This window comes from Cryphonectria parasitica (genome assembly GCF_011745365.1).
Source record: "Cryphonectria parasitica EP155 unplaced genomic scaffold M406scaffold_4, whole genome shotgun sequence".
NCBI lineage: Eukaryota > Fungi > Ascomycota > Sordariomycetes > Diaporthales > Cryphonectriaceae > Cryphonectria > Cryphonectria parasitica.
Window position 1 is genome coordinate 3,292,593 of NW_024468912.1, and position 25,174 is coordinate 3,317,766.

Consider the following 25,174-nt stretch of genomic DNA (forward strand, 5'->3'; position numbering starts at 1 on the left):
GGTTCCAGAACTTAATCCCCTCTCATCCTTTGGTCCGCCTTGGTCCGATTCCTTCGTGACGTCCCATCGGCATGCATATACAAATTTGAAACGAAAAAAAGCCGAGCCGAGAATTGGTACAGGGCAAAAGAAGTAAAAACCGATCAAAGTTCGCCGTGTTGAGAATAAAGTTATCGTCAAGTTTGGTGGTGTAGAAGCGAAGAGTTGAAGAAGAGGAAAAATTTCCGTGATCCCTATGGTCCGCCAACTGAGGCACGAAGTGAAGCCGCCCACCGAAAGTAAAAAGAAAAGAAGAAGAAAGTGTAGAGTAAGACCTGATCCCTATGATAGAACGCTCGAACAAGTGCGTTGACGAAATTGTGAAGACTTTCCAGAGCTGGAATTCCGAATGGTATGTCCTTTTCCTCTTCAAAAGGAAATGCAAGTGTCGGCTTGTTCCAGAGTATTTCCAGCTCGGTGGTGAAAGAACCCCTGATGAAGTTGGCTCGCAAAAACAAAAAACCCCTGACCATGGACGGGTCCCGGGGGGAAATTGGCTACAGTTTGGCTCCAGGGAAAAGAAAGAAAAAATGAAAATCCTTGCCAGCTGTGAATGCTCGGGTTACCGAGAATGGGTAGGAAAAGAAAGAGAGAAAGAAGAAGGCGAAGAAGAAGAAAAAGAAGAAGAAAAAGGGTTCGGCATCTTTTCTTGGCGTTGCGCAAGCTGTCTGTCATCCAGCTCCTCACAACGATCGGAATTTGCCTATCTTGTTGAATCGAAAAGGTGGAAGGTTTGGTTTGTCGTTGATCTTCAGTGCTTCTACTCATTCATCCCTTCGTTCCCGCGGAGCTGCTGGTCCTGCGCCTCCGACTCGCGATCGTTCTTCTGGTAAGTGTGGTGAGACTTGTTGGGAGTCTCCCCTGCCTGGCTGGCCTCTTGTGTCTGCTGCCTGAGCAGATGGGTAGTGGGCCGCATGCAGCGAAGGATCATCCGATGAAAGTAAGGAAGAAACCGAGTGCGCCACGTTGCGGGTCTGCGCCGTGGGTGGTTGGTGGGTGAATGAAGACGGCTCTGCCGGTGTTCCTGCTGTCTCTCGCCCCGCTGCGACAGTGCCCGAATTGGACAGAGGCGACATGCCACGGGAGGAACCAATGGTCTCAGCCCGGCCACGCCTGTACGTTGTCGATCCGTCGCTCGTCTGGCGCGAGTGTCCCCTTCTTCTTCCTGGCGGGGGGTTCGAGACCGTCGAGCTGGTGCTCTGGGAGAACGGTGGGGATCTGAAGCGTTGCTGCGTGCTCGGTGCTGGCGCAGCTTGTTGTGGCCCCGCCGCCTTGCGCTTCCGTGGTGATTCCCCTACTGCTTGTTGGAACAAAACCCACGTTAGCCCGCCGTCTTTCTGATTTCTTTCTTTATCCTCTTGCGCCTCTCGTATCCTCTCTCTCTCTCTCTCTCTCTCTCTCTCTCTCTCTCTCTCTTTTTTCTTTCTCTCTTTTCTTTTCTTTCTAAAAAAAAAAAAAAAAAAAAGTTCTCTTTTAAGAAGATCGAGTTTTGGGTTTAGACACACCAGATGGGGTTGATGGCTGGTTGGAGCCGGCCTGGCTGTTCTGGTTCGAGGGGGGTTGCCACATGTGGAAATAGATGGATGGCGACTGCTGGGACTCTTGCTGCTGCGCCGGACCAGCTCCTGGGTGCGACTGTGATGCCACCGTGCCGCCTGAGCTCGGGAGCACGCTGGTGTTCAAGCTAGCCAGGCCAGATCCTCCAGGCAAAGGACGGCTGCCCGACGCAGGTACGGTGTACCCACGGGTCCTAGGCGAAGCAGGATAGCCCCCCACAAAGCTGCCATGGACACCTTGCCCAGATCCAGGGGTCGAAGGGACTGCTCCGGAGCCTTGGTAGTGTCCATACGCCTGTGGGTGAGAATCGCGCCGGTGCCTTGGGGACGCGGGCCCGGGCAAGAGCTGTTGCTGGTGCACCTGTTGCGCAAACTGCTGCGCCCAGTCCAGAGCAGCAGGAGGGAGGGTGGCCCCACCCATACCGGCAAACACCACTGGTACCATGGGAGGAGGGATTCCGCCCTGCAAAGAGGCTCGCAGGATTTCGAACTCGGTCTTTCGCTGCTCGAGGCGGAAACGCTCTTGGTTGGTGCGCTCTTCTTCCTGTCTTCTCTTCTCCTCTTCAGCCTTCGCATGCAACCACGCTCTCATAGCATCTTCAGAGGACTGCCATCCAGGGGGCGGAGGCAGCTGGCCCAGGTGCTGCTGCTGCTGCTGCTGCTGCTGCTGTGCCTGTTGCTGCTGCTGTGCCTGGTGCTGCGCGTGTTGTTGCTGCTGCTGTTGCTGTTGCTGACCCTGGGAAGCTGACGAAGGAGGAGGAGGAGGAGGAGGAGGCGGCGGCGGTCCCTGCCCGACTGATGCTGGTCCACCAGAAGGAGGAGGAGGCTGTGAATGTGATCCAGGAGGCAGCGGCTGGCCAGAGCTCATGGCTGCCGGAGGTGGCAAGCCACGATAAGAGCCAGACATGAGTTGACTGGGCGGACTGCGACTTCGAGGGAACAAGGCGAGTGGTTTCTGAGACTCCTGGTACATCAGAGGGGGAGAGGGTCGAGAGGTATTTGGTGGCGTCGGAAGGTCATGGATCGACTTGTAGCCGTACTGAACTGGCTTGTTGATGGTGAGCATCCTCTCATCTACACATGGAAGGCCAAAAGATTTGGGGAAATCAAAGGGTATAGAGAAGAAGACGAAGAAATAAACAGAACACAAAAAGGTTGATCAGAACGAAGGCAGGAAGAAGAAAAAGTCTCTTGAGTGGTGATAAAAGGTTAAAAAAAAAAAAGAGAAAAGAGAAAAGGGGAAATAACTTGGGAGGGGAAAAAAAGAACTCCAAAGTAGTGTGTGTGAGAGCATGAGTTTGCTGTCAAGAAGAAAGCAGAAGTGAAAGCACCGAACCCCAGGGTGAGAGGAAAATGTGTTTGGGAAGGTAGTAAAGAGAAGAAGGTGGTGAAATTAACCTTTCTGCAAGGAAAAAAGCTGGTGGTGGCGGCCAGCTTGGTAAAAGAATGGTCAGGACGCAGGCGGGGCGCGCGTGTGTGTGTGTGTGAGAGAGTGAGTGCGTGTGTGTGATGAAACGTCGAAATGAGCCAACCCAACCTCATTTGGTCATAACAACGGGACGCAAATAATAGCTGCTCAGACCCTCTCTCCCCCAGGCAAGGGAAAATGCTCGACCGGTCGGGATGTACTGTGCGCGCGCGTGCGTGCGTGCGTGTGTGTGTGTGTATTGATTTGGCCCAGGGCTCGGTGTGGCCCAGACCCATTCGGGGTGGAGCAAACGGCCGACGGGCTCGAGTGTGAGTTTGAATTGAGTGAGTTTTTTTGCGTGCGAGCCAGCGATGAATGGACGGGGGCTTATCCTGGTACAGAGAGATCTGCTGCTGGGTTCGAGGCAGATTTGACGAGCTCCTCCACCCCCCACCCCCCTCTCCTCTAGGTGACAGGAAGCTGACAGGGAGGGTTGCTCGAGAGGGTAATAGAACGGATATTATTAGCGAAGGGTAAGGTAAGAAAAAAGCGGCGGGTGCGGAAAGATTGGCAGTAGATCCTGAACGAGAGAAAGAACGAAGGTACATTCGAACTAGGACGGCACGGCAGGTGGAGAGCAAAGGTGCCTTGGTTATTTCCTTTTGGAAGCCGCCCTGTATCAGATGAGATTTGATGCCAGCCAGGGTCGGAGCACAGAATCATACGCCTCGGATACAAACAAGGAAGAAAGGAAAAAACAAGAAAAAGGAAGAAAAAAAACGGGCGATATTAAGGCCTCAAGGGTTTCTTGGGGCTTGATTTCTCGAAGGAGAACGAGGACCAAAGCCACGACTCGCATCTACAGCACACCCACCCACCCACGCACACAAGGCATCGCAGCGCAGCCAAGCAAAACACAGCGAGAGAGATGGAGAAGACAACAAGAGCAGCAGTAACATACGTCCAGTAATAGGCAGGAAGAAAGACAGAGAGAGAAAGACGGAAGAGATCCTTAGCCCAGACGACTATGTATGTACTGTACAGCTACGGTTGTATAAGAGGAATGCAGCTTGCACAAGAGCCTTGACTCGATGGAGCAGGTCCCTCCCTCCCCAGACCCCCTCCCCCCTGCCATGAAATCTTGCTTCAAGGCAAGGGCTTGGGCACCAAGAGAAAGTTTGTGCTGCGTGAAACTCATCAGCAGCAGTGGAAGAAGGTGGAGGATAAAAAGATGGCCGCTAAATGGAGGCGAGGCAGATACTGGAAGCCCGTTATTTTCCAAGGGGGCAATTCGCGCGCGGGAGAGAATACTAAATTGCAGTTTTCTCGTACTGCTGACTAGAGAGACGGGTGATGTGCGGACTTGTGGCTGTTGACTTTCCTTTCAAAGCCTAGGCCGAATATGCGAGACCCCAGAGGGGAAATATTCCCATGATATCAGATCGATGCGCTCCGCAAGGTCTATCGAGTAGTGAGCGAAAAGAGGAAGAATGAAAGAAAGAACGAGGCCGACATGGTCAAGGTAATAGAAGAGAGGACATGATCTGGAAGCCCTTGTTGTTGCCCCCTCTCTCTATTTCTCCCTTCCTCGACCACTCTTCCCCCTCCCTTTCCTTGACGCCCTACACAGTAGTGAAGAGGTCGACCGCCTATTTGTGGCACTGTCACGTTTCCGCTTCCTGACACGCCCTTCTCTGCCTCCTTTTGCCCCCCCCCTTCTTTATTGAGATCTCTCAGGATGAGGGACTACGATGGGGCCCCAAAGGGGGGTCCACAAAATGAAGTGGGCTTGTCCGGACGCAGGGTAGATCCCTAGGGCAATCGGGAAGAGAAATAGGCCACCGCGAACTAATCAGTCCGTGTGGGGGGCATTATTGCTGCAGGTCAAGGTACCTTAGAAACGTGCGTCCAGGCCTTGTCATAGCCCGTATTTTAATGGTCCGGTGTCCTCACTCTGCACAACGACGTCGCTCGGTGTGTGGTGGTTGAGTCTTGGCAGGGACAATAAGACGAGACTGATCGTGAGAGATGTCACCGCAACGGAGGTGACGGGCAGTCGTAAGGACTCGTACGATGCTTGATAACGAGGCCGTGTCACCGAGACAGACACTTCCAGGATGCTCGAGAACAGATTTTCAGGTGGCGCCGTATGCCTCAAGCAGCGATTGCCAGTCCCCCCCTACTTAGCGTAGACTGCTTCCTGCAGAGAAAGAATAGGTACCAACCACTACGTGTCAGCATTGTGGGTGGGTGCACGGCTCCCTAAAGAAAGCCCACAGCACCAGGATCAGGGTACCGGTGCTGTCACATTCGTCCAGCTGCAACGGATGATGACATGAGAAGTGTCTGTATACTCGATACTCTCTCTGTGTAACTGGACACTTTTATGAAGGCTGAGTGCTCGAGCTCAGCTTGGTGACGGGGGCTGTGATGCAGAGCGGTGATGAAGAGCGGGTCTGGCCCAATTCGGTGGTGGGTCCTAAATTGCTTCCTGTCGCTACGAGTATGGTCTTGATGAGGACCCAAGGGCGGCTGAAAGGAGAGCGAGATTGAGTAAGAAAAGACAGAGACACAGTATAGGTGTGTGTCTGTGCGTCTGTGTGTGTGTGTGCGTCGTTGACGTGGGCCCCGAGTTGGGAACATTCCTAGTGGATGTATCGCGTGCCTTGATCCGAAATCTGTAGACCCGCAGCCACGGGAGATGCCCAAGTGCCCGCTGCTCGCTGCGCAGTGACCACGCAACCAGGGATGGATGCGATCTGGAATCATGTCACCTTGTGTGTGTGTGTGTGTGTGTGTACCATTGTAGAAGACAAGGTTGAGAGCCAAACAAGGTCACACCGTGGGCACGGCGGCAAGTCACGACCATGGCCATCCTCCCTCCGCATCAGGCCAACGTCGTAGCGCCTCTCATCTCCGTTGGTAGCATTGGCTACCACCATAGTAGGCAGCCTGGCATCGTGGGTTGCAAGCCTGGTCCCTGGCGAGGACCTAATATCATGGTAGTACTATAGTACTATGGTAAGTACGTAGTGCACGAGAAGGGGGGAGGGGTTTGCCTTCAGATGGCGGGTTGGCGTGAGGAATCAATTGGGACTAGCCAGAGTTGGGCTGAGGATGAAACAGCCGCTCTTACACCCCAACGGGACAGGGCGACATTGTGGCTTGCGTGTCGGCGGGGCCAGCCCCAAAGCGGCAAATCCGTCGATATGAGGCCCGCGTCAGGGGAGCAAGAACTCTGGAAATTAAATGCCCCTGGGGGGAAGAGAAGACAACAGCGGAGGCGAGTCCCGCTTCACTTGTGGACGTCTCCAGCTCCGGGTCCCCAAGATGCGGAGGATTAGCTGGTGGATGGAGAAAGTCAGCGGCCGGAATTGCATACCATAATGGACGAGATGGGTGATCTTGGTCGACACTATCCTGCTGGGATGTGTCCAAGAAGGGAAGGGGAGGCTGTCGAGATCCACCTGTCGTGGGAAGAAGAGCACTGGCACTGAGCCGAAGATAACAGAGCAAGGTCGATCGACACGCCTATGAGACGGGACAAGGCAGATTCCTCGTCCACCCCTCCCCTTATTGTCAAAGCGGCATTGGCGGGTTGATGACCGTAATTATGATCGAGGTCGACGGCGCGGCCGCTGACGAGAGGCGATGGGGAATAGAGATGAAAGGTCGAGGCTCGCCACAGACGAAGCCTCAGGTAAAGAACCTTGTTGGTGACCAAAAAGTTTATTTTCATGAGCTGTTCTGTTCTGGAAAGGCCCTCGGTACCCCCGGTACCTCCAGAAACGATCTGGATTTGCAGGGCTGGAGAAATATGACAGGTACTCCATACTCCCTGTCCTTTAAGCTCTACAAGTATACGTCTGTGCGAGAACACACTACTGGCATAGCTTGAATAGGTATTGTGTACACAGGGGAGGCACAAGGGCATTGCTTTGTGTGCAGGGGGTATCCTAAATTTTCTCATTTTCGAGCTGATGACAGTCTTTGCAGTGCTGGCAGGGAAGGAGCTAGCTCGCATGAGCTCTTGGCCAGGTGAAGGCGGCTACTACTGCAGTACGTACCAAGTACTACGGTAGCTACCACAGCAGGTGCCCAAGAGCCAGCAACAGAGAAGGCAAGGGAAGGTGGAGGGGGTGAAAAGTGTGTCGTGTGCTGCCTGATTGAGAAAGCTCAAGCTGGAGGGTTGCTGCACCTGGTCTTGAGTCTCTGGCCCATTTGTGCACAAAACCAACCCTCCTCAACTCTCGTCAGCATTCAATAGCCAATGCAGCCCCTCCAGCCACCTCTCTTCTTTCTTTCTTTCATTCTTCGTGTGTGGTGTGTACAGAGGTACTATGGTACCTCAGTACAAAAATTCATCAATGCCACCTGGCAGAACCTAGCAGGAATTTGGTTTAGGGCTGAAGAAACGTCTATGAGTCCGGACTACAATGTTTCACTTTTCACACGGTCTAGCAGACTACAGGATTGGTAACCCTCCGCAACCTCACGTCATGCCTGACCCCATCCAACCTCGACATATCTTTGTTTTGCTATTTTATTTCATTTAATATTCATCATCATGTTCATGCTGACGATGTGGTCAATGTAGTACAAGCCTCACCAGCCATCGTGCGCACGAACCTGGTCCTGTTATACACGACACCCCTCCCCCCCCCTTCCATTTCGCAACCACCCACCTTAACAGTACCCGATTGCCGCTATACTACACATTTGGTGTAGATACGTCGCTCATCTTGTGCACCCCCGCTGGGGCCGCCGCCAGGTCAGCAATGATGGCCCCTTCTCCCTCCATTTTTTCCTCCCCCTCGTCCAGGCCGTTGGGATCTACCATCTACTACCACCGTGTCTTAAAGCTTGTCTGCCATAGCCGAGGGCTAGACCCAAGACCTAGACCCACGCTCAAAGGGGAAACAAATCTGCGCCTTGTCCCCACACTTTGCTGCAAGTCACCCTCGCAATCAGGCTCGTCGGATGTTACTGCTTGTCTATGACAGCCCCGATCTGACGATCCACAGCCGAAGGGTGGTGCGTCACTGCTCATCGTACAGGGCATGCACACGCGACAAGAGGGGAAGAAAGGTTGACCGAGGGTAGCAAGATAGGTATGGGATGAGATGGGATGGGAACTGGGGCTGGGACTGAGCCAGCCCCCTCTCCCTTCCCATCCCCATTCCCCCTTGTTGCCGCAGCGAGTACGGAGTGGTGGCTAGTAGCTTGTGGTGTGGTGTGGTTGGAAGATTAAAAAGCTCAAGGCAGATTGCCTATTGGGACAGCCAAGCGGTGAACGCTGACGTCTTGCCGGGACCACAGCGAGACCGAGCTGTCAGCCACCAAACCTTTGCGCCAGCCCCTCCTCATGGCCTGCTTGGCAAGGCCTACCCCGGGGCATTCGGGCTTTCGACCAGAGCAGCAGATTAGGTGATGTGGCTGCTCGGCCCCGCCTCCCCACTCGTCTGGGTCCCACCCTGAACGACTCTGGTCCTCCTTTACTTCCTCTCCAGGACTGCCATCAAGCCATCGAGAGGACGAGAGCCCTGGTCTGCCGATGACTAAACAGACCCGGGGATCAATCTGAAACAAGGTGCCATTTCTCTCGATGCTACCCTGCAAAAAGACCCGCATCTCCATCCCTGAGATCTCATCAGCGATGGATCCCATTGTGTTCATGAGTAGTCTGCTCAATCTCCCAGTTCCTGCCCGAAATCTCAGCCTTCCCGATTATTCAATCTGCGACTGGTCCAACAGCCTTTTGTGCTTTGGTCCCCTCTGTGGGCCGACTTACATCTCCTCGGCAGCACGGCGCGGCTCTGTTCAGCTCCATCCCAGGTCACCGAGAAATAGCGGTTTTACTGGGGGGCGTGGTCATCGGAAAGCTTGTGAAAGGGAACGAAGTCCGGCCTCTCTCCAGTACGCAGGATTTTGGCATGTGATTTTGGCCCCAGGAACACTTCTCACATCCTGCTATGCCAGGACTGACGTTCGACGGGTCATGCTATTCCAGGAAGGCCAGATTGAGGATAGCTGGCACATTCAGAACGTCGAGGCCCGATATACCGGGTTCGAATCTCATTCGCGCTTGGGACAAATTGGGTGTGAAGGCATTGTATGACAGCCATGACCCTGGCTAATCAAACCCGCATGAGTGCTTGCTCACATCATATTGATTTAGCTGCCTTCTTCATATTGGATCTCCTGTTGTTTTCTCCCACCTTCTTCCTGGCTTCCTGCGTCTGCTCGGTGCTGAAATCGGTCAATCATCCGTCCCATTCATCCGACTGACTGGTCCGCGGGCCAGAACGAACTCCGCTTTTGGAAGCCATAGCTGCAATTAGCGGTAATCAGACATGAAGCGGCGGCTCGATTTTTCCCTCGCTAAGGTCCTGCAGTATACTCGCGACCCTCCATGAGCATGAAAAGGCTCGTGGTCGGTGGCACGTTGGGGGTTTTCCATAACAGCAGGGGGGCGGTTGCGTTCTTGTTTGTTGGGACCATTTCAGGAGCTGATCAGTGGTGGTTGCGCAACCAGCCTAGGCAATGGCCGACGAAAATATGCTTGATAAAACCAGTTACTCAACACTTGATATAGGCTCCACTGGCCTTGAGTCTCGACTGGGGTCTTTGCGGATTGGTGGGGTCAGTGTCCCGAGGGATCAGCGTGGGTGATTCGACTTCTACATCATATGCATGCGCTGTCTTGCAAAAAAGTACCAATAAGCCGTACTGCTGCGTACGCCACCTCCTCTCAAGGCATGCAAGCCACAGGATCAGTCCGCGCCCCTCCTATAACTTGCAGTGCAGGACAGTATCGCGAACGGCACGAGCTGCATCCACCGGAGTTCCGAAGAAGAAGAGAAAAAAAAGGGGCCTCACCGGCCTCCTCGGGTACTGACCAGTGTCTGTCGGATGATGACTTTTGTTCATCCCATGAGGGTTCGGCTCGCTACGTCGTGCGAGGGAGCTGTACAACATGAGCGCTCCAAAATCTACACAATCTTACCCGCATCTGGCGCGCTACGCCTGCCAGAGCATATACTCTGTTCCATGAGTTTAATTGTGAAGGTTCGCTAAGCGAGCATACTGCAGCTTTGTCCGCTTTGAGGGGGGAGGGGGGAGGTCGGGCTTGTTGCTGTGCCAGCAGACTACCGACCATCTTCCGGGTCGTTTGTGGATAATGCCAGGCGCTCATCGACGGGCGGAGTTGATGTAAATGCGTCCGTGACTCGGCCGGTGGCGCGTCGATGGCCCAAGTATTGTGCTTACGTGCAGAAGCTCTGCATTGGATCAGCATTAGGCGCGGTTCCTAGGCGGCATCTCTGAGTGGCTTTATGAGACTACCTCGACACTAACAACAAACAAACACAAACACGAGTACGTGCACACACTTTGTTGAAATCAAGCTCGACGGGTTGACCGACACCATATAAGATGTCAGCACCGAGAATCCTGGACAAGTTCAACTCCTGCAACTACAGATAGGGTGTGTGTGTGTGAGAGAGAGACACACACAGAGCGACAGAGAGGCTAGGACAGCTGCAGTTGGTGTCAGGGTAAGGCTACTAGTAACCACGAAAATGAGCGGGCACGCACGCCAAGTCCATACTTTGGGATTGTTCCATCGGCGCCACGACCGAGACCCCAGCGGCTGCCGTGAAACGGTTCCACAACGGAGAGAAGAAGGAGTGACGGGTGCAGATCAGTAACCTCACATTTCAAGACTCTGGTTGCGGACATTAACATATTAATGCCGGGGTGCGCTCATATACTTCCGGGGTCGAGACACGGCGCGGAAGCCAATGTGGCCTAATCGGGCTGCCTTGTGGTTGCACACCAGTCTGGAGCCTTCGCTAGAGGCTTTGCATCGACGCCGCCTTCGGATGAGAGGGGGCGGGGATGGAAAGAGGAGGGGAGGGGGTTTGTGGCTGCTTGGTGACGTGAGTGAAAACAGTAAAATCTGTTGAATGAAACCCCCTCTCTCTCTCTCTCCTTCCCCAATCCTTGTGTGTCGGCTCCACGGAGATCCAGATTGTTGACTTTGAAGGCTTCTGCAGTCGCTTGTGCTTTGCAGAGTACTACGTCGAAATTAGTGGTGCAACGACGCTTCTTCGCGTTCGAGAGATGCTACTGCTGACGTTGATGTGCAATGATATTTGCGCGTCAGATTCTCAGAGAGCGTCGGTGCTCAGATCTCAAGCCTAGATCTGGCTCTTGACCGGGTCTTGTGATGTCGTACGTGCAGTGGCGATCGATTGTCGGGGACTTTTTTGCCACAGACTTTGTCACTGTCATTTTTCAGCCAACCACAGGAACGTCTTGTCTAATCATTCCAGGTTCTGGCTTGGAGCCTACCCCGACAAGCCCGGAAAACCTTCTACATCTCTTTCGTCCGCACCGAGAGTGCAGGAACATGGAAAGGCTCTATGACCCTTTTGGGTCAGTCAGCCAGCCACAAACAATATCAGGGTGGCCGTGTTGGACACTCATCTCGCCTCATGTACCTTTGAAGAGAAAAGATTATCAAGTTAGGCCTAAGATGCCCCGATGTTGGATCTTCTTTTCAGGGCTATCACCATACGGGCAGGTCTTTTTGGGAGCTACTCCTTCGACTGTGCCTTTACAAGTACTATACTGTTACCCTAAGCCTCGCAGTGACGGCCATATGTCTCGGAGCATGGCCACTGCAGGTCTCGGCCAGGATTAACTATTCAAAACCACACTCAGGCTTTCCACCTATAAGACCATCTGCGCTGCTTGAGGGGCCCTGGAACCCCCCTCCCCTCTCGGGGGTGGCGCGCACTTCTTTGCTTCTGCTGCCCTCGCGCGGCAGATGCCCTCGAATGGCGAGCGCCGCCGATATTGACAGCAGCCGCACAGCGTGATCACTGACCGCTCTACCAGCCAGTGCTTTCCCTCAGTTTCAGCAACGAGAGCCGAGATTGCGCTTGTCCCTCCACGATCCCGCCCCCGTTCTGCTACTCCTAGACGCGGGGGCCGCGACCTGGGAGGGAAGGAGAGGAGTGGATGTGGTATATCCGCGCTTCGTACGACTACCGTACCTCGGTGAAGGTTGCTCTAGTATCACGACTGTGTGTCAGAGAACGGCACTTGACATGTCAAGAAAGCTGCTCGTCCTCATGTTTTCGTGAATCTCTAGGCATGATGCGGCCGCCTCGCCGGCCTCGCTAGCGATGCACACCCTTTTGTGCACTCCCTCCATCATAAGACCATGACCATCGGCAGATATGTCAAGTGAGATGAGCACAGCAGTATGAGCCACCGCGACGAATAGATTAGAGCCAAGAAAATCTTATCTGCTCTCTGGCGGTCTGTCGCTGACGCCGAGCCTATCAGTGGATGATGGACGACCTGAACCTGTGTCTTGGAAGGTCACGATCTGCGACGGGGTGGTATAGCCACCCATGCGTGTACGTCAATTGTTTCTTCTTCCTATAATGTCTAACCGGCAAATGTTGCTGCTTGGTCTGGCGGACTGGGCAGATACTGTGACGGGACGGCCCAGAGGCTTGGCCCAGCAACCGGACGCGGCTCGAACAAGAAAAATAATTACAAGTGGACCGTTTGAGGCCCAAGTGAAACGGCCTTTCACGAGGTGATGACAATGTGGACTGCGTGCTTGGACCCCAGCACGAAAATTGTGTTTGGCGGTCAGGAAAATGAAAGTCGCTGCGGCGCTGAAAAGCACTGATAATGCGGCGAGTGCGGGCTGGCGAAGAAGGGGGCTGAACATCAGCGTGCACAGATACAAGAGACCCGTAGGGTAAAAAGCAACATCAAACTCGGCTCACAAAGCGACCCACCTGGGGTGGGGTCGAGTATCAAAAAGGAAAAGAAGAAGAAAAAGAAACGAGAGGAATGAGGGAAGAGAGGATAACAAAAGAGAGGAGAGAGTAAGAGTGAGAGGGAGAAAACAAATATTTCTTTTTGCTCTAATTTGGGACCCCCTCCTTCCCCAGTGGCAACCTCCCAGCCTCCCCAAGTGATGGTGGTGGTGGGGTGGCTAGACGGCCCGCTTCGCAAAAACACGCAGTCTCTTGACGCCCCCATCAGGTATCATGGTCAGCTTGACATGGGTGAAGGGCCTGTCCTGCACAGCCGAAGCGAACTCGTGCTCCTGATCGGGGCCTGTCTTGCTTGCTTCGACAACCTGCTCCCAGGCGGGTGCGTCGGCAGGCGGCTCGCCCTCGCCGTCCCAGCCGATGGCATCCAGCCTGACCTTTTGGGGGAAATTCCCCCTGAAGTGGGCCGTGTCGACGATAAAACGCTGCACGAGGCCCGGGGCCCCGAGCCGGACGATGGCCCAGTCGACGTGGCCCTTTTGGCGCGAGCGCGCCGTCTCCCAGCCGTCGCCCATGTCTTTTCCCCTGCCTGGCAGCAGCAGGTTGTCCTTGGTGCCAAAGTGCTGGTCGCTGCAGGAGACAGCGACACCACCGTTCTGGGCGGCGGCGAGGTCGAAGACGGCATCGGGATCCTCGGGGAAGACGGGCACGGCGTGGCCAAAGAGCCTGAAGCGGGCGATGCCGCCGTCGGGGTACATGTTGAGGCGCACGTGGGTGTACCTCTTGTCGGAAGGGTTGTCCAGCCTCCAGGCGAAGCGCTGCGAGGGCCCGCACTCCCTGATGCCGAGGATGGTCTCCCAGCTGCCCCTGTCGCCGCCCCACGAGAGGACCTCGTCGTCGTCGGCGGGGTCGGGCCGGAAGCACCCCTCGACTGAGATGTGAGGTGCGTGGTTGCCGCTGAAGAAGGCGGTGTCGACCTCAACGCCCGACACGGTCCCTGATGCGACGCCCAGGCGGATGACGACCCAGTCAAAGGGGGCCTGGTTGTGGCGGCGGGTCTCCCAGCCGTCGTACCAGGCGCCTGTGAAGACCATCTTGCCGGGCTGGCGGATCGGAGGTGTCGGGGTCAGGAGGTTGGCGGCCTCGGCGAACCACTCGTCTGAGAATCCCAGGACTTTTCCTCCCAGGGCGGCGGAGATGAGGTCTGTGGAGGTGGTAGTGGTAGTGGTAGGTGTGATTGTCAGCGGAAGAGCACATCAAGCGTGTGTGTGTGTGTGTGTGTGTGTGCTGTGGAGCATGGACATGGCCCGGTCTCTCTCATATGGGCTTCCTTGTCATCATCGTCTTCTTGGTCTCTTCGTTTACACACCTATGCAGCTTGACCGAAAGGTCTTGTCGATGTCCTCAGAGGCTACTGCTGTCGAGAGGACATCTTGTAGCTTGTACTCGATCTCATCCGCCATTTTTGAAGCTCTTCTTGGATTACGAGTTGTATATGTTGCTTGTTACACTGAAGGAGTAAGAGATAGGAGGGAGAAAGTGGCTGTCTGTCTATGCGTGTGTATATGTGAGTGAGGAAGAGAGAGAGAGAGAGAGAGAGAGAGAGGACAACAATACAAGTATACTATGCAAGATCACCAGTTGATTATCGCCCTGGCCATCAGAAGAAAGGTCGCAGTAAAAGAAGGAAAGACATTCATCGGTGAGTGAGTGACCTCGGGAGAAGAGAGAGGAAGAGAGGCTCCAGAGAAAAATAAGGCGATAAACGTCGTCGTCCAATGACAAGTGTCAATCGAGTAATGATAGAGGTATCTAGTTCCGGGTCCGGACCTCTGAGCGCTCGGAGGCGGCCGAAAGCGCGCCGGGGGATGGTTGGTGTGCTTTTGGCCCATGACTGATTGAGAGGAGGGAGGAGAGAGGGACCCACTATTTTCCTTCTCTCTTGATAACCTCTTTGATCGTGCATCCTCTGGGATAATGAGTGAGGCATTGTGTTGAAGGAAAGGGAGCCAGAAAACATTCAAGGATGACAAGAACTTTGTGTAACATGACACGATAGCGGCATTTCCCCAAGTACTCTTCACGTTGCACAGAAGCAGAACCACCACTTGGTAAAGCTGATGCAACACAATCAATCAGTCAATCAAGAAAGCAACCAACCCTCCACTCGACCACTCAACTTCCTCCCTTTATGTATTTGAGGGGTGACACCATTTCTGACCCAATCAACTCACCCCTCCCTTTCCCCTCACCATCCACTAACCAAGTCCACCCCCACCAGATCAAAGAAAAAACGAGAGAGCAGGTGAGTGGCGCCTGCAGCAAAGGTGTAGCTTCGGTACCGTGGTACATACCGCTACTATGGTTCCATGGTACACTGTACTGTACTCACGTATCATAGTACTAGCAGTAGCCGTCAGGGCCCCTCCAAATCAAATGGAACGTCTCTCATAGGCCCAAATCAACAAGGCCTTGGTGGAGGACGTCAGCGCGCGGGGGGATCTGCCCCTCCCATACATACATATTAAGTTACCTTGTTGTTTTGCTCCTGCTCATCCTCATCGTATACATCCATCGACTCTTATTTTATTATTCTTCTTTTTCTTTCGGTATATTTTCCCAAATGTGATTGCGTGACGGATGCATGACATGTGCCGATTTGCCTTGCCCTTCCTGCCTTTCCTCTCCGCCCTCCCCCCTGGTCTTTGGTGTCACTGTGCTACGTTGTGTCGGACTGATTGCCGGGGGAGGAGGGGGGGGGGGGAAGGCTACAGACAGGGAAGGGCCAGATAGAGAGAGAGAAAAATTAAAAATTAAAAATTAGAAGGCTGGACGCTGGAAGGTTACTTTATATAGCTGGTGCAGCGCTTGGTTTCCGTTCTCTCAAGACCTGAACCCCCGGGAGATTGACACCCCTCTGTCTCTTTCTCAACGCATCAATCAATCGCGATTCACAAATCATCAACATCATCGGCGCGTGAGTGGCGTGCGGCGCGGGGTTAAAAACGTCAGCTGCATCGTTTATTTCCTTCCTTCCTTCCTTTTGCATCATAGAAAAAGGAGGGGAAGCCTTGTGAGCCCTTCAGCCAGTGATTCATTTTCTCTTTCCTCTTCGCATCCTCGCATCATTCCAATTCCGGTTTTTCTCAAATAAACCGACTGTGATCTTCATCGCTAGCACAGGATCCGGACAGCTCTTGGTGCTTTTTCTGTCTTTCTAAACCACTACTTTGGAGACGGCGCTGGTGTTTGAAACCCCACACTCTCCTCAAGGCACTTTTTAGTCAGGCAAGCTCTTTTCTTCCCAGAAAACCCCCCCCCCCCCAACGTATAAAGGAAGAACGGAAAGGATGGCCTCGACGACAGGAATACCGGAGCGCCGTTCCGAGGCTGCAGCAGACGATGATGGGAGAGGAGAGTCACAACCTCTCCTTGGTGAACCTGGCGACGTCATGCAGAGGCCTGGCGAGTCGATATTTCATAATCTGATTAGTGGTGAGTTTCATATGACGGAGTGATTGCATATGAATGCCTTGACAAAACTACACCAAAACTAAACCCTTGAGATACACCAAGAGATTGAATTGAGAGAGGAAAAGAGAGAGAGATAGAGAGAAATCTCACAATCACAAATCACCATTATTCTATCCATCTATCCACCCATCCATTCCGCCCTTCCATCCAAATCAAAAGTCCATACTAATAACTGATCTCTCTCTCTCTCTCTCAAAAAAAGGAACCGCCTGGCTCGCCCAAGCAGGAGCCCTCCTCCTCCTCCTCCTAATCTGGTCCGCCGTCCTGGCCAACCCCCCCTTCATCCCCCTCTTCTCCCCCCACCCCCTCCTCCAATCCCTCGGCCTCCTCCTCGCCATCGAAGCCGTCCTCATCCTCCAGCCCACCTTCTCCGCCCCAGCCAAACAGACCGGCGCCCGCATCCACGCCATCCTCAACGGCCTCACCTTCGCCACCCTCGTCGCCGGCATCGCCATCATCGAGGCCAACAAGATCCGCCAGGGGCCCGACAGCCATTTCCACAGTGTCCACGGCTACCTGGGCGTGGCCTCGGGTGTCGTGCTGGCCCTGCAGTCTCTGGTCGGGCTGGTCATGTGGGCTGTTCCCAGTCTCCTGGGCGGCCGCGAGAGGGCCGGCAAGGTGTGGAAGTATCACCGGCTGAGCGGGTACTTATTCTTGTTGCTGCTCCTGGCTACGGTGCTGAGTGCCGTGTATACGGATTTTAATGTCAATGTGCTTGGCGTGAGGCTTTGGACTGTCATTATCGGCGTGGTCTTGGTTGTGGTTGGCGTGTATCCTCGGCTGCACCTGCGGAAGCTTGGGCTGAATGTTGGCCGGCAGAGAGAAGAGTGAGTAAGGGAGTGCCAAGGAGGAGGAGGAGGAGGAGGAGGAGGAGGAGGAGGAGGAGGGAGGGGGAAAAGCAAGAAAAGAGAGCAGAAGAGAGGAACGAGTGGAAAGGAAAGGACAGACAACCAAGACGGGGGAGAGACATTGTTCTATCGTTTTGACTATACGACCTGGGTGTCCGGTCATCAAAGTACTGCGAGTTGTTATAGTATTTCCTGTGTTCGAGCAGAACAGTAATATGGACTACGTTGTATACATTGTTCTGTTGCTGGGTTGATCGACGAGTGGTTCCAAAGAAAACCTACATGCAAAGATTATTGGAACGGTCACCTGCAACCAGGAGTAGTACAGTAGTAGTGCTTCTGCGAGGAACGAATCCCCTCGTACTATATTCAAGATGCCCTTCTCAGGCACACCGTTTTCGGCGGCGCACTATACACACACTGAATCCCCTCCATCCACTCTACCTCTCCCAACCCTTCCCCAGTCTCGTCTCTGTATCTCTCTAATCTGAAGCTTGCTTACCCCCCCCCCCCCCTAGATTTCTGTTCTTCCTTATTACCATCTTCCATAGTACTCACTTGTGGTATATTAGACTTTCTTCGAAGAAGTTAAAATGCAACATGCCCCAGAGGGAGAAAGAAGAAGTTAGAAAAAGGCAGAGAGCGGGCTCTTTCCTCCGAGCCCACCAACAAAAGTGTTGCCCAGCAGGCCCAGATGCTATTACCCCTGAACCCTTCATCTCCTGCCCGATCTTCCTGAACGCCTGAGTAAAAATGACTCGCAACAGCAGGAGAGATAAATAGTGGTTTGGCTGTCTTGAATGTGTGCTGAACCCATCTTGAACAGAAAATATGAACCTTTCTTCGTCTTACTAAGAAGCCCAAATTGACCAGATGCTCATAATCTGAGCCAGACGTTCTGAATCCCCCGTTCGCCTCCTTGTATGTGCAGCTGCCCTAGTCAGTGGTCTGCATTGGTATATCGTTTTTGCAGTGCGTGTGTGTGGAAGTAATGCGACGGCCACGGTTTGGCCGTCTCCGATGACCGCTCCTCCTTTTCCCCATGAACCCATAAAACCTAAGCAGAAGAGGGCAAGCACGGCCACCCCCCGGGGGTCCAAAGTGCTCTCTCCTCTCTCTTGCCTGAGTCCCTCCAATCCTCCCGAGTTCTCTTACTAGCGAAAGCCTAGAAGCTTCAACAGACACACAGCCCCCGCCCGGCAAGTTGCAGAAGTGAGGCAGGGTGAGGCTCGACATATAAACAGTTGCGTGTGTATGTGTAGTAGTGAAGATAGATAGGGGATAACGATGACCCAAGTATTGTACAAATCGAAATGTAAAAAAATAAAATAAAGAGGATATCATTGAATCGTGTATGCATAAGGCATGGATGGAACGCCGGCGCTATGCAGCGAGGTGCTTGACGTTGTTGTTGTCGCTTAATCTTGTCGATATCGAAAGGCGAGAAAAACAGAGGTCTGGCAAGATTCCTCAGAAGAACTTAGATAATGCTGTGGACAAGTTGATGAAATCGACGGGTTTTGTGACGTAGTCGTTGAAGCCTGCCTCAATGCATTTCTCCTGGACGTCGGACATGACGTTGGCCGAAAGTGCGATGATGGGCATGTTTCTGTACTTGTTCTTCCTCTCCCAGTTACGAATTTCTCGGCAGGCCTGGTAGCCATCTTTGCGAGGCATATGAAGGTCACACTGAGCACAGATGTCAGCTTATCCAGGGCTGTCCAAGTACGGAGGAAGGAGAAAAGAAGAAGAATAAAAGAGAGAGAGAGGGAGAAACCATTCGTCAGGCGTACCAGAATTAGCGAGTAGAATCCGTGTGGGCGTGAGAAGACCTTGTCGGTACACTCTTCCCCGTCCATGGCCAGATCAACCGCCACGCCTACCTTGCCTAGATATTTGTTGAGGACCTTTTGGTTGACTGGATTGTCCTCCACAAGGAGAACCTTGTAGCCCTTGTTGCCCATGCGCTTCTCGACCTCCTGGTAACTCTTCTTCTGATCTTCCACCAGCTGCTGAGCAGTGGACCGGTTCCGGTCGACGCTGGCGTCCCCCTCGTTACCAGGGTCGAATATGACAGCCAGACGAGAGGGCTTGACGGGCTTGTACACGTAAGACAGTCTGTTGTCGAAGATCAGGTGTTCCTGCTTGGTACCAGCCACAACTTTGGTCAGATCCTGCCGCTGAATCGAGTCAGACAAGAGAACCACAGATGTCTTGTTGGTAATGGTCGACTGATGGATGTCTTCCAAGAGCTGAACAATATCCTCGATCGACGAAAGGCTGATGATGATGTGGGTGAATATGACAGGATCTTCTCCGCCGATCAGAGCCTCTGCTTCTTGGGCGCTGCTCAGCGCCGTGATCTGGTGGGGTACGTCCTTGGGTAGGGTCATTTCGATGTGACGTGTCGTGGCTTCGCGGCTGTACTTCTGGGGGCAGATGATCAGGATCGAGAACAAGGGTGGACGCAGGCCACTGGCATCCGCGACCTGCTCCTTTTGCTCGGGCGTCAGCGTCTGACCCGGCGAGTTCCGCCCTGGAGGCATCTCCAGCTTCATCTGTGACAAGTCTTGACCACTAGCCCTCGCAGCCTCGCTGAACCGCGCTAAACCGGTGTGTACAGATGAAAAGGATGACCTGTCGCTGAGACGTGTCCCGGTCGAGGTAGTCGATGGGTTGGAGCTTCCGCTGGAGACGACCGCTGGAGAGTTCTGTCCAGCAGTGGTCGGACTTGCAGTCGTGGCGGAGGCGGTGGCAACTCGGGGCCTGATGGAAAACTGCCTGAATGGCTGCGTGGGGATCTCTTCGATGGTGGCAGGCGTCGCGACGGCTGGAGGATTGAACAGTGCGTCGGGATGATCGTCGGCGGTCGGCAGGCCAAATTTGGCCGTGAAGGTGAAGGTTGCACCATGTCCTGGTACTGCTGTGCCTTCCATCATTCCGCCATGCAGCTCCACGAGCTGTCGCGAGATTACCAGACCCAGGCCGCTGCCGCCATGGGCTCGCGTGCTGCTACCGTCGATCTGGCTGAACGGTTTAAATATGAGTTTCCTCTCCTCTTCAGTGAACCCTCTTCCAGTGTCGATGACGGAAAACTCGAGCATGACTTGATTCTCGTCCAGCCCAGGCGCACCTGTCTTAACCATGCAGCGGCTGAAGACCTCTCCCTTCTCGGTAAACTTGATGGCGTTGCCGATCACGTTGAGGAGGACTTGCCGGATCCTGACTCTGTCACCCTTGACATAGCTTGGCACGTCCTCTTCGACAATGTAGTTCAGCTCGAGTCTCCTGGCGATGGCCATGGCAGATACTAGTTCGTTCACGTCCTCGATCAGGGCACGTGTGTGGAACCACTCGTGGTTGAGTTTCATCATGCCAGCATCGACCTTGGAGAGGTCTAGGATGTCATTGATGATCATGAGCAGGCTGTTGGCGCTCGTCTGGATGGTGTTTGTGTAGTCTCGCTGCTCATCATTGAGCGTGGTGTCCTGCAGGAAGCTAACCATGCCCGAGATACCAATCAGTGGCGTCCGAATCTCATGGCTCATGTTGCTCAGGAAGCGGCTCTTGGACTCCATCGCCTCCTTCAGCTTGGCTTCAAGCAATTTGTGATCATTAATGTCCGTCGCAGAGCCGAAGTAGGAACTCATTCCGTTCCCAAGGCCTGTGTTTTCAATCTCGACGCAGCGCACAAGATGCCACCGGTATTCCCCAGTTCGGGACCGAAGCCGAATCTCGGTGGCGTAAGTCAGCCGGCCGCTGCTGTCCCTTCCGACCTTGACAACACCTGACCTGGCCAACTCGGTCAGATTCGCAGCTGGCAGACCATACGTCGACTCACTGCTGGAGCTGTTATTTCGTGAGAGCGCACTTTGTCGGCTTTTGTTTGAGCTGTTCTGCTGAGCAGGTGTCTTGTTGCCTTCCTTGAAGACTTTCCCAGAAGGCGATGACAGCACGTTTGGAGAAGGCGGGATCTGACATCTCGCGAGATCATCAGGATGCACATAGTCCATGAAACCCAGACCAAGAGCATCTTCTTCGATTTGCCCCGTGTAGGACAGCCACTGCTCGTTTGAGAATGTGATACCTTCGTCCTCCGTTGCCGTGAAGATAATCTGAGGGATCAAATTTGCGAGCAGTCGGTGTTTCGCTTCGGAAGCTTCAATCTCCTGCTGCCGTACAACCTTGAGCTCGGCCATAGTCTGCTCGTGAATGTCCGTATAACTCCCAAGATAGTACACGATTTCCTGCACGGCGTCAGAGATGTACTATGGGCGGAGAGGAGAAAGAAAGAAAAAAGGAAGGGGTGGGGGGGACTACTCACATTGCGCCTGTTCCGGCACGCAACCACCCTCGCGGAGAAGCATCGGTAGGCCCCATCAAAGCGGCGAATGCGCACCGTCATCTGGAAGTCCTCGCCCGCCCTGATGGCACGCCCCCAGACACTCAAGTATGCCTCCCGATCGTCAGGGTGGATGCTGGCGTGGGGGTCCGCATAAAGCTCAGCCAGCGTCTGGCCACGATAGGCAATATACCGACTATTGACCCAGACGATACCGCCAGCTGGGACAGTCGCAACGAAGAGTTGTGCCGGCAGCGAGTCGAGGATCAGGTCCTTTAATCTGTCTGTCGGCCAAGCCATCTCTGGTGGGTGCGTGAGCGAGGACTCGCCTCTCGACGAGGGGGAACCCTTCACAGGGATATTGGAACCCGGCGGCAGCGACTGAAAAGTCGTCGCAAAGTCTCCCCCATGGGAGTGAAGCTTCTTGTGTCGATGGTGGGGCTCTGCCCTGACGGACCAGCTCTTCGTCTCGGCAAGCCGGTCCTCCTTTTGGTCCGTCGGAGACTCTCTGCTTGCGTGCTTTTTCGGGACACTGGTTGAGGCTTGATCCTCGGGTGCCTTCCCAGACACTTCCTCGGGTGTGTCCGGCTCGACAGGGTCAGGGCTGAAGCGACCAGGATCAAGCATCTCATTGAGCCGAAGGGAGGACCGCTTCTCTGATGTCGGGCTCTCCTTGGAACCTCTCCGAGTTCGCTGCTGCACAGCTGAGGTCTCCGTCTTACCCGAAGCCTTCATTTTCGTCGTGAAGTAGCTATCACCAGCGGCAGGGGCAGAAGCAGCCGCGGCGGCCGCAGTAGTGTTAGACACTGCAGAGCGTTTGTCCGCGAGGGCTCCAAAGACAGTGCCCTCCCAGCCCGGTGTCCCACCCGGCGTGCCCGCCGCGCTTCTTGATTGCATAGAATATTCGCTGGGACTGGTGATGCTACCGGTCAGCGATGCGGCTGCCATCTCTTCAGAAGCGTAACTAAGAATTGCCGGGTCCGTCATGGGTCGCCCGTCGGGGTCCACGGCGCCAAACCCAGCAATACGTGATTTCCTGCGGTGCATCCTGGTGACCTCGGATTCGAGGGTGCTGTAGTGACGGCAAAGCGAAAAAGATGTCGCAAGATGCGGCGCTAGGTGCTCGAGGGAGTATCTAAGATTGGACGGATACGGGATGGTGGAGCTGAGGATGGACAAGATGGCAATGGGGGTTGGCTTCTCCTCTCGCAAGGACTCTCGTTCGAGATTCGCACCGCTGTCCGCCGCGCTCTCTCTTCCCCGGAGGGACGACTTCTGCTCCATAAACTTGGGGTCGAGCTTGAAACCACTCGAGGCCTTGGAGAGGAGTGGGTGCCTCAGCGGGACATGCAGCACAGTCCACGCGTTGTCCACCCCGATTGCCTCCTGTGGTCCTATTGACGAGTAGTCAGGTGTTGTCGTAGTAGGATCGAATGACGACTCGTCCACCACGGCCTCGGCGAAAAAGGGGTTCTCCTTCGCCTCGGCTCGGATGGCCGGAGACGGGGCGGGTGATTGTGACCAAGGCGAGGGTGGGGTCTGCTCGTACTCTTCATAGGTGGGTGTCGGAGGCCGGCGTGGTTCTCCTTCGGAGATCATCTGGTCGATGTTCTGCTGGCCGGTCCTGCGCTCGTGGGATAGCATCTTCATGGATTGGGCAGAGCTGAGGATGGTGGAGAGCTTGGCGGAGGAATCTGGACGCATCTTCCTCCCTTTCTTTTTCTGGCCTTCTGGCGAGTAGCTCCGACCTGCGACTTTCCCTTCTGAGGGTCTGGTCGGTGCGTTCTCCTCGAAATATGGGTAGCTGCGAGTCAGTGCGATCACACGTCCACGCTCCAGCACCTTTGTCACGCCATGGTGGTCGATGAGGGGATCGGCTTCGTAGTCCAGGGCCTGGAGCAGCTCAAACATCCGCCCCTGGCTTCCGCGCTCTGGTGCAGGTATCTGCCAGTCCTGAACATCCTCTTGTTGTTCCTCGGCATCGTGTTCTGCCAGTGCCTGCTGATTGAGTCCCATGTGCAGCGTGTCCTCCTGGGCGGCGCGCTCGGCCTGCGTGGATCCGGGAAAGAAACTCTTGCTCCGCGGAAACACACCGGGTCTCTTTGGGATAGCTGACATCCTTGTTGCTGTCACCTTCTTGTGCTTCTCGTCCTCGAAAGCCCCGTAAGAGTGTCGCATAGGCAGCTGGGGGCGCAGTGGAGCCTGCAGCCTGACCGGGTCGCGGCCTATCGTCGAGGACGGTGGCCCTGAGAAATCGTCAATACTGCTGGGCATCGTGCTGGTGCCCACTGCCATGTACTCCATGCTGAGACCGTCCTCCTGGCGCGCGTTGTAAGTCGCCTTTTGGCCCCACGGGATGTTCTCTAGATCTGTCGAGTCGGCAGGAATGGCGAGGGTCAGTCTTTCCGCCTTATAGAAGGCAGTCATGATATTAACGACGGTCCGCCACCAGGCATCGAGACCCGGTTCAGAGCTCAGCATCAATGACAAGTCATAGAGGTTCGGAGTAGGAAAGTCCGAGATTCCCCCTGGCTGTGGTGCCTGCGATGATGAACCAGCAGGTTGGAAGGCCAAAGCCGACGCTGGGGTGGAGGGGTTGGACATGACTCGGTCCTGGGCCCGGGAGTTCCCATAAGTCGCCGTGCCCGCAGCAGATGAGGCGGGCGAGTCGGGTGCGGAGCCGGTCGGCGACAGTGTTGTAAAGGGCCTGTGCAGGGCGGACGGGCCGTAGCCAGGCGTTGTCACGCGAGGAAACGGATAGGAAGTCGTCCGCGGGAGGAAGCCGGGGGTGACGCCGCCGCGAATGGTCTGGCCAGATTCTGTCGAGGCGTCGGTTGAGGCGGTCGACGGCCCAGAGGACATCTGGCTGGGCGAGCTCGCAGCGGACTCCTCGAGGATGGGTGACACCCTCTTGGTATGGTGCTGGGTCGGAGGAGACGAGGCGGACTTTGCGCCGAGCCCCTGCTGTTGCATTTCCCTGGCGAGCTTCTCGCGGTATTGGCTCAGCTGGTTGGCAGAGTCCAGCTGGGGCCTGGGCTCCAGGGCACCTCGTACCTCGCGGACCTCTTCACTGCTGCCTCCTCCTCCTCCTTCAGACGAGGGGCTCGACCCTGCGCCAGGGCCTGCCAGGCCGACCACAGAAGCCCTGCCGATGCCGTGCGCCGGGACTGGAGAGCTCTTGGTGACGGCCAGGATCCTCGGGTCCTGGATTGGCGACTGGCCTTCCCTTGCAGTACCCGAGGGGCGGGACATCAGTGCTGCTGCTGCTACCGCTGCTGCTGCTGCATCTCTTTGAGCTATCGAAGGCCTCTGGTTCCCATGCCCGGCCGGCGGAGGGTCAGACTGCTGGTCGGGCGACGTCTCGGAAGGCGCGACGTCGTGGTGAGGGTCAAGCGACTGGCGGGTGGTGCTGGACATGCCCTGATTGGTGTCGGCGCTTGAATTTGACCCTGGCATGCCTCCTCACGCGCGTGATTCCATCCGAGAGACCTCTCTTGTTTCGTTCGTCAGAGTCGCGGCAGCGGCGGTGGCGATGACGGCGGCGATCGTGTTGGAGATGGTAAAAGGATATGAAGCCCCGAGCTGCTGCCGCGTGTATTTACTGTCGTGATTGTTGTTGTTGTCCTTGCTTGTGCAGCATGTGG

General features: G+C 54.9%; 4 protein-coding genes across 4 annotated transcripts; 1 reads left to right on the top strand and 3 right to left on the bottom strand.

The window, feature by feature from the left end:
- Positions 1-799: 799 nt before the first annotated feature.
- Positions 800-2,661, bottom strand: M406DRAFT_339394 (uncharacterized protein; the record flags this gene model as incomplete). Its single annotated transcript, XM_040921438.1, has 4 exons — positions 800-922; positions 993-1,336; positions 1,545-2,253; positions 2,392-2,661. 4 exons carry the CDS (start codon positions 2,659-2,661, stop codon positions 800-802), a joined length of 1,446 nt encoding a protein of 481 aa, XP_040777071.1.
- Positions 2,662-12,924: 10,263 nt separating this feature from the next.
- M406DRAFT_346182 (Allantoicase) lies at positions 12,925-14,269 on the bottom strand (the record flags this gene model as incomplete). The annotated part of the gene is made up of 2 exons (XM_040922158.1): positions 12,925-14,010; positions 14,176-14,269. 2 exons carry the CDS (start codon positions 14,267-14,269, stop codon positions 13,028-13,030), a joined length of 1,077 nt encoding a protein of 358 aa, XP_040777072.1. The 3' UTR covers positions 12,925-13,027.
- Positions 14,270-16,156: 1,887 nt separating this feature from the next.
- M406DRAFT_351332 (uncharacterized protein) lies at positions 16,157-17,171 on the top strand (the record flags this gene model as incomplete). The annotated part of the gene is made up of 2 exons (XM_040922621.1): positions 16,157-16,301; positions 16,543-17,171. 2 exons carry the CDS (start codon positions 16,157-16,159, stop codon positions 17,169-17,171), a joined length of 774 nt encoding a protein of 257 aa, XP_040777073.1.
- A 1,487-nt stretch (positions 17,172-18,658) lies between these two features.
- M406DRAFT_10733 (uncharacterized protein) lies at positions 18,659-24,578 on the bottom strand (the record flags this gene model as incomplete). Its single annotated transcript, XM_040915233.1, has 3 exons — positions 18,659-18,877; positions 18,982-21,435; positions 21,513-24,578. Coding segments are annotated over 3 exons (5,739 nt in total), but the record flags the coding sequence as incomplete, so codon positions are not given.
- Between the last annotated feature and the right edge of the window lie 596 nt (positions 24,579-25,174).